Source organism: Nannospalax galili, unplaced genomic scaffold (genome assembly GCF_000622305.1).
Source record: "Nannospalax galili isolate Female #2095 unplaced genomic scaffold, S.galili_v1.0 scaffold853, whole genome shotgun sequence".
Taxonomy (NCBI): domain Eukaryota; kingdom Metazoa; phylum Chordata; class Mammalia; order Rodentia; family Spalacidae; genus Nannospalax; species Nannospalax galili.
Window position 1 is genome coordinate 153755 of NW_008332825.1, and position 12673 is coordinate 166427.

General features: G+C 47.8%; 1 protein-coding gene across 9 annotated transcripts in view; it reads left to right on the forward strand.

Moving 5' to 3' along the window:
• Lrrc20 (leucine rich repeat containing 20) overlaps positions 1–12118 on the forward strand; it is a 133352-nt gene extending 121234 nt beyond the window's left edge. For 7 of the 9 annotated variants that reach the window (XM_029560952.1, XM_029560949.1, XM_029560953.1 and 4 more), the window contains 2 exons: positions 3701–3777; positions 11211–12118. In XM_029560952.1, the coding sequence (XP_029416812.1) occupies positions 3701–3777; positions 11211–11339 (206 nt within the window). In that variant the 3' untranslated portion in view covers positions 11340–12118. Of the gene's footprint in view, positions 1–3700; positions 6502–11210 lie in introns of those variants that run through there. The other 2 variants (XM_008827788.3, XM_008827790.3) reach the window with 1 other exon arrangement.
• The last annotated feature ends 555 nt before the right edge of the window (positions 12119–12673 follow it).

Genomic DNA, 12673 nt, shown 5'->3' on the forward strand with positions numbered 1-12673 from the left:
GTCAGGCTGACTAGAACTGCGTTCCTGGAACATCAGAGAGAGAACACGTACACATCCCATTGATTTTGCTCCTGGCATGCCTCTGAATCCATTCTCACACCAGCCCTTAAGGACAAATGACGCCACCTGGGTGTCCATCACTGGCAGAGTACAGTGGAAGAGGGGGTTGGGTACATGCACGGCATGGCACACTAGGCTGCAGTCCAAAGCAGACAGATATGTACAGGACCTTATCGATGGATCATATTACATGCCCTAATGCATCCAGAACTTCTGGGAGTCTGCTAACCCACACAGCAAGGGCTGGAAGTGGAGCACAAGGTAGAGTGCTTACTAGTTCAATCCCTAGACCTGCAAAAAAAACAAAAACTGTAAGGAGCCAGGTTGAAGGGGCTCTTACAGGCCAAATCTGGAATGATCTGGGCAACAAATTAAACACAACAAGTATAAATCACTAGAAACACTAGAGTCCCTATGGATAAACAGATGGACTGGCAAGAAGGTCAGGTTACCACAGTCTGAGGGACTGTGGGTGTTGGGAAGCCATCAGTCTCCAGCCGTCATGAAGATTGGTCCAGTAAGGAGCATCTGTGGCTGCTGAGTGGAAGCAATGTTGGTAAGGAGACTTACGCTGGCCTGCTCTTAAAGTTGTCCTTATAGACTTCTTGTTAGTGACAAAGGAAGAAACAAAACAAAAACAGGAATTTTATGGGGTGGGGGACCAGGTACCACACTGATGGATTGACCACAGTGAGCCTTCAGGATGAACCATGCAGTCTTGCAGCTGAGGATCAGTGCTTCTCACAGAATAAAGGGTTCCTCCTTTTCCTCATGAAGAAAGTAATGCATAGGACAGAAATGGTTAGTACAGAGTAAAGCTGGATTTCAGTTAGGGCTGTCTGTCCATTTTATGTCTGGTATGTTCTAATTTTTAATTTTTTAAATGTTTACTTATTATGTTGTGGGCTTTCAGAGGTCAGTTCCCTCCTTCTACCATGTGGGTTCAGGACTTGAACTCAGGACCTCAGGTTTAGCAGTAAGCATGTTTGCCCACTGAGCCATCTCATTGGCCCTGCCACCCCATTTCTAACTGTGTTTGGGAATTCAAGCAAGTTCATTGCTACCTATATTTGTTAGAAAGTAATATCTTGGATGCTTTTTGAGAAATGTCCTGTTATTTGGGTACATCGAGTGGGAGACAGTTTGAAACTTGATTTCCACATTCTGCACATTAGAATTTGGGAAGAAAGGTATAATAGGAATAGGTTTGCTCTGACTCAAAAAACATGCTAGTCTAGAACTGACCATCCTTGCTAGCACAGCCTAGGATTCCTCAGGGTGCTCCTATAGGTATAGAACACAGGGGGACGCAGTTCCTAGAGTACAGATGATGTCACATTTCAACTGGCCTCCCTTAGGTGGAACCAAGATGGTTGTAAAGGGTTCTCCACAACACAGGTCCACAGGTGGGCAAGTGGTGGGTAGGTGGGTGGACAGAATGTGGTGTATACAGACATACTCTTGCTTTAGGGGCTCCTCAGGAGCAGAGTGGACCAGGTGCTGGCACAGAGAATGGGGCTGCCACCATCATGAGAAGTTTACATGTGGCCAGACACGGTCACCTCTCAGCAGGGACAGTCATAAAGTCACATACATAATATGTCTTGTTCTTTTTTTTAATTGAATTTTATTTGATTTATTTTGCATGTAGAAGTCAAAGGACAATTCATAGGAGTCAGTTCTTTCCTTTTCACTATGTGGGTCCTGGCAAGTGAACTGAGGTCCTCAGACTTGGCAGCAAGAGCCTTTACCTGCTGAGTCATCCCCCTCCCTATTTTTAAGTCTAAGTCTCATGAGTCCACACTAGCCTCAAGTTCTCTATGTATGAGGATCTTGAGGTCTTGACCGTCTGATTCTTCTGCCTCTACCTCCTGTGTGCTGGGATTGCAGACATATACCACCATGCCTATTTTATTTAGTTTGGGGAATCAAACCCAGAGCTTTGTGCATGCTAGGCAAGTACTCTACCAACTGAGCTGCATCCCCACCCCCTAGCAGGTTTTTCACTTCACAGCTATATTGAGATAGCTAATACTCTGAAAATGTGCAATTCAGTGACCTTTGGCATAGCATATTATTAATTTTTAATATTGTGATATGGGGCTGGTGAGATGGCTCATTGGGTAATGACACTTGCTGCCAAACATAAGTTTGGTCCTAGGATCCCAAGTGGTGGAAGAAGAGAATTGAGTCTCAAAGATTGTCCTCTGACCACCACACCCATGCTGTGGCACATAGGCACACACACACAGACACATAAATAAATGTGTTTTGTTTTTTTTTTAATTGTGATATGGGGGGCGGCTGGAGAGATGGCTCAGCAGTTAAGAACACTGACTGTTCTTGCTGAAGAGCTGGGTTCGAATCCCAGCACCCACATGGCAGCTAACAACTGTCTGTAGCTCCAGTTCCAGAGGATCCGACAGCCTCTTCTGTCCTCCGCGGGCATTGCACAGCATGGGTACACTTACCTACATGCAGGCAATACACGCATACACATAAAATAAAAATAATAAATAAAATACTTAAATTGTGATATTATAGGTGACAAAATCTTGTCATTTTAACCATTTGTAAGTTAGTATGCTGCTCAGTGGCATTAATTACATTTATAATATTGTGCAGCCATCACTGCCATCCATTTCCAAAATGTTCTCATCACCCAAGACACTCTAATTTTTACTTATTTATTTATATTTATTTTATTTTTATGTATATGAATGTTTTGCCTGCATGTATGCAACTGTACCACATGTGTGCAATGCCTGTGAAGGCCAGAAGAGGGTGTCAGATCCCCCTGGAACTGGTGTTACACACAGTTGTTAGCCACCGTGTAGGTGCTGGGAACCAAACCCCAGATTCTCTGTAAGAGCAGCCTGTGCTCTTAACTGCTGTGCCATCTCTCCAGCCCTGACACCGTATCTATTAAGCAGTGACTTGACTCGTCTCTTCCTCCAGCTCTTATAGTATCTTCTGCTATCTCCATGATGTCACATTCTAGATGCCAAGTGCCCTCCTGCCTGCCTTCTTTCATTAGGAATGTTTTCAGAGTTTGTGTTGAAGCATGTATCTGAAATTTTCCTTTTTAATGGCTGAATGGTATTCTATTACATTTATATACAGTATCTATCTGTTGATGGATATTAAACTATTATGAATAGCTGTGCTGTAAACCTTCATGTAGTAAGATTTGAGTACCTGCCTTTAACTCCTTTGATTCTGCTTAGGAGTAAATTTTTAGGTTTATATGGTAATCCTAGGTTTGAGACCCCTAGTTCTCCATGTCCCCAACCCCCACCTATAAAAGAAGCAGTCTCTTGTAGCCCAGGCTAGCCTCAAACACACTATGTAGTCAAGGATGATCTTGAACCCTTGATCCTCCTGCCTTCACCTCCATAAGTGCTTGGATTATAGGTATGTGCTACCATGCCCAGCCTGGGTCCCCATTTATAAACTTGCTTTTCCACATGTGGTTCTGATGGACTGGTTGCAGCCCCTGATAGCCCATTACACAGGGCTGGGTACCCTGAGCTGAGCCCATGTGTGGTGGCCCATAGACAGGTGCCCCTAACCACTGTGTGTTCCATCACATGTCTTAGCTTCCTCCCACCCTCTAACCTGTCTTCTCTCTACCCAACAGATGTTCCTGTGGAAAAGCTGGCTGCTATGCCAGCCCTGCGTGTCATCAACCTGCGCCTCAACCCACTCAGCGCCGAGGTGCGTGTGATTGCCCCACCACTCATCAAGTTTGACATGCTCATGTCTCCAGAGGATGCACGGGCCCCTCCGCTTTAGACCATCCTCCTCATGCCCACTCAGCGAGGGACAGAAGACACTAGTCTGGCACCTTGAGAGGAGAAAGGCCCATGGGAGGCTAAGCTTCGGGGCATGAGGGTGGGTGGGCTGGACATTGTGCTGGGGGAGGGCTGCAGCCAAGCCAGGATAGCTAGCTTAGCACAGTAGTGGGTCCAGAGGGACGAGGCCAGGTGGAACCAGGCCTGGGCTTGGGGTACTCACAGCTGCTGTGCAAACGTGGGCAGGTCTCTTGTCCTCTCAGTCTTGTTACTTGTGAGAAGGAATGGTGGCAGATAGCCTTTGCCTGCTTGGGCCCCCTTGGAGGTCCTTCCTCTACATCATCATGCACCATCAGAGCTCATGGACAGGCTTTGCTGGGCATTTTCTGGGCCCTGTGGGTCTGAGGCCTCATTTCTAGTGCTGAGAGCCACTCACCGTCCTGAGAGGAATAGAAGACAGCCTCCATCTATTTATTGCTTTCTGAGGACTGATCACAGTGAGGCCCTTCATGGTGCCATGTCCTGGTCATCAGGGTCCTTGGACTGCCAGGAGCCTGAACCAGGAGTCCTGGGGATGCCTGTAGTGTGTGGCAGGGCCCTGTGGCAGGACAGGAGTGTTTATGACGGAACCTGAACCTAGGGCCATGTGGCCAGGGCATAGAGGAGCAACTCAACTCGAGCTCATGCTGTCCTTCCTTGTGACAAAGACATCGTGAGGAGGAAGTTTTGTATGCTCCATCCCATTCCTCCCTGAGTGTAGCAGGTGTGCCCAGGCATTACCCCAAGAGCCATAGGAGAGGTAGCCCAGAGAAGACAAAGCCATCTTATTTGTGCCTATGACTCTGACCTGAGGTAGCCAGGTGGCCACTTTCACCATGGTCTTCCTGTGGCTTTCCTCTGGCAGCAGCCAGGCTACTTTGTCCTGACCCTGGGGTAGAAGACACTTTGAACCATTAGATGAGTAACCAGCCAGCCCCAAGGCCATCCCCTATGACCAGCCATCTTGAACTCTTTGCCTGTGGCCTAGGGGTGGCCAGTCAGTAGTGTGTCAAGCTATCTCAATGTGCCCAGGACTGAGGCATTTCTCAGGATTTGGGACTTTCAGTGCTGACTCTGGGACATTACATCAAGTCAGGACAATCAGTCCCTTCCCATGAGGGGGCTGGACTCTCACCCCCCTGATAAAGCTTGCTCTTGGGACCCTTGACCTCCTGATCTCCAGCTATCTACCTCCTACCTCCTCACCTGTTGCAGCAGGCTGATAGGCCAGCTCTTACCCTGGCTGGTCTGCATCTTTGTATGTCTGTGCAGGCCTGAGAGCTCCCAGGACATGGGCAGAGCTAGGTCTCTTCACCTTTTAGAGAACTGGAAGTTCAGATCTCACGCCACTGCTCAAAGTACAAAGAAGTACACTTGGGTCCCTATGCCAGGCCTCCTATCTAGAAGTATTGTTGGCATTGCTGAGTGCTGTGTATCTCAAGATGGACTTTGTCCACTCTGCTGGTGTCCTCAGGCCAGTCAGCCAAGTAAGGAGAGTTCCAGGTGAGGATATTGAGACAGGGTTACTGAGTCTAGCTGTAGACCTGGGGGCCAAGCAAGGACTGAAGTGCAGGAGGCCTCGCCCACCCTGTCCTTGAGCTGGAATTTCATCTTGTTGAAGAGACAATTTCTCTGGGATACAAGAGGAATCCTATGGGTGGGGCTTTGCACAGAGCAGTGTGCGCTGTGAATGAGCAACAGCATCACCTAACATCAGCTTGCTAGAAATGCAGTCGCCAGCAGCAATGGTGCACACCTGTGATCCCAGCGCTCAGGACCAAGGCAGGATTGTGTATGTGAGGCCAGCCCATGGGTCGTAGTGAGAACCTATCGCAACAACAACAGATGAAAAAGTAAAAGAGAGAGAAAAAAAAAAACCCTGCAGAGTGCTGGGCATGGTGGGGCCCACTTATAATCCCAGCACTTGGGCGGGGAAGCAGAAGGATCAGGTGTTCAAGACCAGCCTCAACTACATGATGAGTTCAAGGCCAGCCTGGGCTACACGAGACCCTACTTTAATAAAGTTAAATTTTGAAAAAGGGGAAGTTTCAGGCCTCACCCTGACTTTCTGATTCAGAAGCTGTATTTTAATAAGATCTGCAACTGATTCCTTCACGAACTTCATAGTTGGAGAGTCGAGGGCTTAGGTGGCCTGGGTTTGTCCTCAGCATGGAGGGTAAAAGCCTGCAGCTCTCCCCCTTCCACTTCCATGGATCAGAGTGTGTGCTCAGCCTCCTTCTCCCCCAGCTCTGGGAGATCCTTGGCATGTTAGACATCTTGGCTTGGTCTGCATGTCACCCCCAGGGAAGGGAGTGACTGTGGTCATGATGGTGGTCACCAGGAGATGAGAGCTGGGTGAACCCTGCCCCTGCACCATGCTGCCTCTCAGGTGTACCCCTGCACAACAAACCTCCTGCATTCCCAGGTCCCAGCCCCAAGCTATTTGCAGGATTGCTCCCTGAACTTGTCTTCTGTGCTGTCAGTGTGCCCTAACCTGTCTGGGCAAGCTTGGGCAGTCAGAGAAACCTTCAAATCCAGGCTCATGGTGTGAGTGAGCCATTAGCTTCAGTCTGCAATAAAGAATGGATGTGTTGGTTTCCTCTGTCTACATGGTGTTTGATTCATTCTTTTGGCATAGACTCCTGGGGGGGTGTTAATGCTAGGTGTCACCTGCCCACCTATGAAGGGGGACTGCCCCTCTTGTAGAGCAAAACAGCTGCCGTCATTAGATCAGCTGTGTCTGCCAGAGCCCCCACCCCCCAGGCTCAGGCCTATTAACTGTGGTCTTTCCCTCAGAGAACAGGTGTGGGTGTGTGTGTGTGTGTCACTGGACCACTCCTCCTAGCAATTTGTACACAAATATATAGGCTGTGAGAAAGTTCACTGAGAGGCTCCATCTGTGTAGCTAGGGGGAAGCCCTCATTCATGCTGAGTGAAGGCTTTCCAACGTGGCAGCTTTGGGATCACCCATGCTCCTATAAGCTACTCCTCACCCATACTCTGTAAGTGAGCCCAGTAAACTCATTAGTCCCCAGGGTGAGCTGTAGTGGAATCCTTGATTTATCTTTGGGACTTTATGAGGAAGGGGGACATCCAGGGGTAAAGGCAACTACATTGAGCATACTTAGAATAGTTAGGGGCGTGTAGATGCAGCCACCCAGAATGCACAGCCCTCTCAGCAGTGTCCTTAGGACCCTGGGAAGAATGAGGAGCCCATGGCCCCAGTTGCCCTCTTACTAGTGCCAGATATTGCATGTTTTGCCACTAGTTCCTCTGGGTCCCTGGCTCTCAGAGCTGGTCTCTGAACAGGCAACCCAGGGAGCTGATTAGAAGGATAGTGACTCTGCGCACCCCAGATCCAGAGTTAGAAGCTCAGGGCTGGGGTGGGGGTGGGGGGCCCAGTGCTGTCCAAAGCCCTCCAGGACTGATAGGTACACTCCAGTGAGAGAACTGCCACTCCAGGTTCAAGACTTTGTATTGTCAATCTGAGAGGCCAACTTGAATTTGCCTTGTATTGTGGGCCAGATTACATCAACGTTTTTATTGAACAGACACAGAGAGCTCAGTGGGTAGCAGGCACATTATAGCTGTTAACGTGTTTATCCCTTGGAATTGTCTTTTTGAGCTTTGTGGTTCCCAGAAGTTTCTGCCTCTCTCCAGACCTTGGTTCCCATCTGCACAGTGAAGGGGCTACATTAGGAGAACCCCAAGGGCCTTCCTGGAGTTCACATAATCCCTGTTTCTCAGACTCTTCCTCTGTGAATTAAGCCTCCCCTCCTCAAAGACCAAAGGACTTCCTACCTGCAGAGTTTCCTGTCAAATGGAGGCTCACAAGACATCAGCAGGCAATTGGCTGTGAGCTGGTTTGGACAAAGCCTATCCAGTACTTCCTGTAGAGAGTTTTCTCTGAGAAGGACTGCTTTTAGGCAGACCAGGAAGGCTGGTTGATTAGAGTAGATGAGGATAGGTGGGTATAGCAAGGGGGCATTTTGGAGTCAAGAGTCCTTTCGAGTTTTACTACTATTAATGCTCCTTTAAGTGACTCAGAAAGTTCCTGGGATGAACAGTTAATTGTTGATTTTACTTTCTGGGCAAGAGGTTCCTGGAATGGAACAGCCATATTGAAGAAGATGATAGGATAATGGAATTGATAGAGATAATACATTATGTGGGACCAGAAGGTTTCAATTGCAAGTGTCCCTAAAATAGCATGTTGGACCTCAGAACCCTACTTTCAAGCTACTGTTTACCTAAAATTTGCCTGTCCCTTCTCAGAAAGCCATCCAGGGGAGCAGTTACCCCAGAAAGCCTCAGTAGAGTATTGAAAGAGAGATCAAGGCCAGGCCAGGCTTAGGGTAAGAGCCACTTTGAGGCTGTTGGGTGGGAAAGCTCTGGACAACCAGACCATGCTCAGACTAGAGTCTCAGGGTTGAGCAGGTCAGATCTATCCCTGAGAAAGATGACACAGACCGCCAGTGCGCCCAGGCTTTGTGTTCACCTGCTGCAAGTCCAGGGTCTGTGGTATGAGCGCTGAGCCTCCCAGGATGCCTGTGTGCGTAAAGCAATTCATTGCTTTCTTTAGCTGCTATGTTCTCATGAAAAGGCCTCTCTGAGCCTTTACTTTCCTCATCTATAAAATACCTAATCAATAGACCATATGCATTATGTGAGCACGTAATTCTAGTTTTTCTAGTTTACACAGCACAGGTATGTAATGAGCATTATGCCAGTGTCATGCCCATGAGATTTCTCACAGCTACTTAAGGCCCACCATTGTGAGCAAAGCCTTTGGTGTCCAGGTGTCCAGCCAAGAACTCAGCCTCTCTCATGGCCATGCAGAACTGCATGCCACACATCCTTGGGACCTACCTGGAGGCTGATGGGGAATGAAAGGCCATCAGCTCCTACCTCATCCCACTTTTCATAGGTAAGCAGTCTACAGAGTTGAACATCATGACCCATACCTGTAAACCCAGCATCTGGGAGCTGAGGCAAGAGGATTGCTGTGAGTTCAATGCTTAAGCATGGGAACCATCTTAAAAAAAAAAAAAAAGCGGGGCTGTAGAGATGGCTCAGTGGTTAAGAGCACTGACTGCTCTTGCAGAGGACCCAGGTTTGATTCCCAGCACCCACATGGAGGCTACGAACCGTCCTTAACTCCAGTTCCAGAGGAATCCAAAGCCCTCTTCTGACCTCCGCGGCATTGCACGACATGGTGCACTCACATACATGTAGGCAATACACTTGTACACATAAAATAAAATATTTTTTAAAAAAGACAACAAATCTGTGCACACCTGTCTTGGGTTTCTGAGGACAGCTAGTGAGCCAGATGATGAGAGGATGGGGGCCTTGGTCAAGAGCCAGCTGGGGCCTGGGTTACTCCTGTGCCTGTCCAGATTCCTACCAGGAGAGGCACCTGGGCACCTTCTGTCCTGTAAATGGGAACAATCTAGGAGAGAGTACCTACCAAGGTGGGCTCTGTGGACCTGTGTTAGTGTGTAGCTCCTGGAGGGTGTTCACACTACAGTGGTCATAGCTGGCACCATTCACACTGAATGCAATGAGATTCACCTCCAAGAACTGTACAAGGGGTGGTATCGTAACTCTGGACCAGTTCTAGGAATCAGTCACATAGGGGCTTTGCAAGATGCAAAGCCCCAGATCTACCTGAGCCCCCAGTCATCCAGACTGTGGAAGTAGGGCTCATACCTGTGCTTCCTGCTAGCCATCCTAAGTACCCAGAGCATACCTCTAGATCCCAGGTCATTCATCTACTCCAAGTCTTTAATGGGTGTCCATTTCCTTCAGGGTAAACCAAGGCCTCATAGGAATCTTTTGAACCTGGTATCATTTGCCCTGTTACTTCTCCAATGGACCACTGGGCTGTACTCCTGACCCCCAACTTTTTCTCTATCCATAGTGCTTATCATCTGCTGTATACCTTATACACATTTTAAAAATTATTTTTACTTTATGTGTGTGTGTTGCCTGCATGTAGATAAGTGCACCCATGTCATGCAATGCCTGCAGAGGTCAGAAGAGGCTGTCAGATCCCCTGGGACTGGAGTTACAGACAGTTGTTAGCTGCCATGTGGGTGTTGGGATTTGAACCTCAGTCTTCTGCAAGAACAACCAATGTTCTTAACCACTGAGCCATCTCTCTAGCCTCACCTTATACACATTTACTCTGACCACTGTTTATATCTCCTGGACCCTTCACCTGTCTTGGGTTTCCCCAGGGTCCTCTAACCCCCATCTCTGGAGCATCACCTGACACATAGTAGGCACACAATGCCTATCCAATGACTGACTGAAAAGGTGGGTGCTAATGTTGCTTAATTTTTAGAAATCTGAGCTTTTGAGAGAATTGCTCTCAAACAGGACCACTGCCAGCTCAAGGTCAGGTCCCATATTAAATAGCTGTTTCCCACAGGGGCTGTTTGCTTCCATAGGACTGAAAAGTATCAGGAACCTTCCTCACATTGGTCTTCCCAAAGCTTCACAAGCCATGATATTGTGACTGGGGTTTGTCCCAAGTGAGGTGGCCAAGAACCCATATGCACAGCCCAAGAGAGGACGGGAAGTCTCCCAGCATTGTCCCCCACCTCTCTGCCCGAGAGCTCACCCTTACGGAATTGCTGCTTTCAGACAAGCATCACCCTCTCCTTGTGATGGTAACTCCACCCATCAAGATTGATTGACAAAGCTGAGATAAAGTTGAGGGACTGAACAGAACAGACCCTTGCTACTTAGAGTGTGGTCTTCTGCCAACAGCATCAGAAAGAGGCTGTGTGTGTATGTGTGTTTCTTAGAAATAGAGTCTGTGTGTGTGTGTGTGTGTGTGTGTGTGTGTCTTAGAAATGGAGTCTGGTTGGGAATGTAGCTCAGTGGCATAGCATATGCTTATATGCTTAGCATATGCAAGGGCTTGGGTTCAGTTCTCAACACACAGGCACACATAAAAAAGTGCAGTCTAAATCCTAACTCTCAAATCTGCCCTCTACCAAGATCTGCATGTGACTCATGTACATGATTAGCCTACAAGTAACAAGAACCAACTTTAGGGTTTCTTCCTCTTCTCCCTCTCCTTCCTCCTCCTTCGTTGTCAACTCAACTGGATTTGGAACCATCTAGAAGATGCACCACTGGTCATGTCTGTGACGATGCTTCCAGAGAGGCTTAACTTAGGAAACAAAACAGACATTGAAATAGGATGGTGTGATTCTGTGGGCTGGGATGTCAGAAGGAATAGAAAGGGAAAGGAAAAAGACTGAGCCGAGCTGCCACACTCATCTTTGTTCTTCCTGACTGCAGGTACAGTGTGACCAGCTGCCTCAAGTTCTTGCCCTGCCCTTCCCTACCATGCTGGACTGTATGAACTATGGAGCCAACAGCTACCCCTCCTTAAGTTGCTTTTGTCACAGCATCAAGAAAAGTAACTGAAACAACCTCCACCCCCTCCACCCCTTCCTGTTCTTCTTCTTCTTCTTCCTCCTTCTCTTTTTGGTAAAGGGTCTCACTCTGTAGCCCAGGCTAACCTGGAACTCACTATGAATCCAGACTAGGGTCAAACGCGTATCAATCCTGCTGTAGCCTCCCAAGTGCTGGGATTATAGGCATGAGGCACTGTGTCAGTGTGGGGTTCTCTCTTCCGGACACAAATTCACAGGTTGACATTAACTCCCCAGAATCTATGCCCTTAAAACTAACCCACAAGGACCCAGCATGGTGGTGCATGCCTTTAATCCCAGCCCTCAGGAGGTAGGACACGCAAATCTCTGTGAATTCAAAGCCAGCCTGGTCTACATAGTGAGCTCTAGGCCAGCCAGGACTACATAGTAAAATGCTGTCTCAAAAACAATAAACAAACAACAAAACAAGAGTAACCAACAAATTCCAATGGGACATTTTCATGGGCAGACCTTTGAAACTGTGCTTGTGCCTGCATGTGGTGGTCACCAAGGCCTGTTCTCTGGGTTTAAGTAAAGTTCTGGTTCCCAGGAAGGTGACTCTGGAGTGCTAATATTCCTGGGATGTTATTTATCAGCTGTCCTGTGTTTCTGTTAAAGGGCTGGAGCCATCCACACTTAAAGTCAGGGAAAAGAAGTAAGGAGGAGGTAGAAAACAGTTCACAGAAAGACACCATGGGGACTGGAGATATTGTAACGTTGTTGGTAGAGTGCTTGCCTAGCTTGCAGGAAGCCCTGGGTTCCATCCTCACATAAGCCAGGTGTGGTGATCCATCCTTATAAATTAAATTTTAAAATAAGGGGCTCAGCAATTAAAAGCACTGGCTGCTCTTACAAAGGATCCCACCCACGTGATGGCTAACAGCCATCTGTAATTTCAATTCCAGGGGGACCTGATACCCTCTTCTGGACTCCACAGGCATTGCACACACATGGTGCACTTACATGCAGGCTAAACACTCATACACATGAAATAAAAATAAAGAAAATAATTAAAAATAAAATGGAATAAAGACACTGTATGTCTATGACTAGGCAAGTTTCCACTTACTGTCTTATTTAGTTTCTACTATAGCAGGGGAAGTAACTGTAATGTTTATTGTATTGTATAAAAGAGACAAGTCAGGAATGGTGGTACATGCCAGTGATCCCAGCACTCAGGAGGAAAAGACAAGAAGCTGTCAACTTCAAGGTCAGCCTGGGCAATAGAAATGAAGAGACAGGTTCGGAGAAGGTGGAATTCTTGGTCAAAGCCAGGTATCATGTGGATGTGTCCAGCTGGAAGACAGCTGGTTTTCAAGCCCAGGT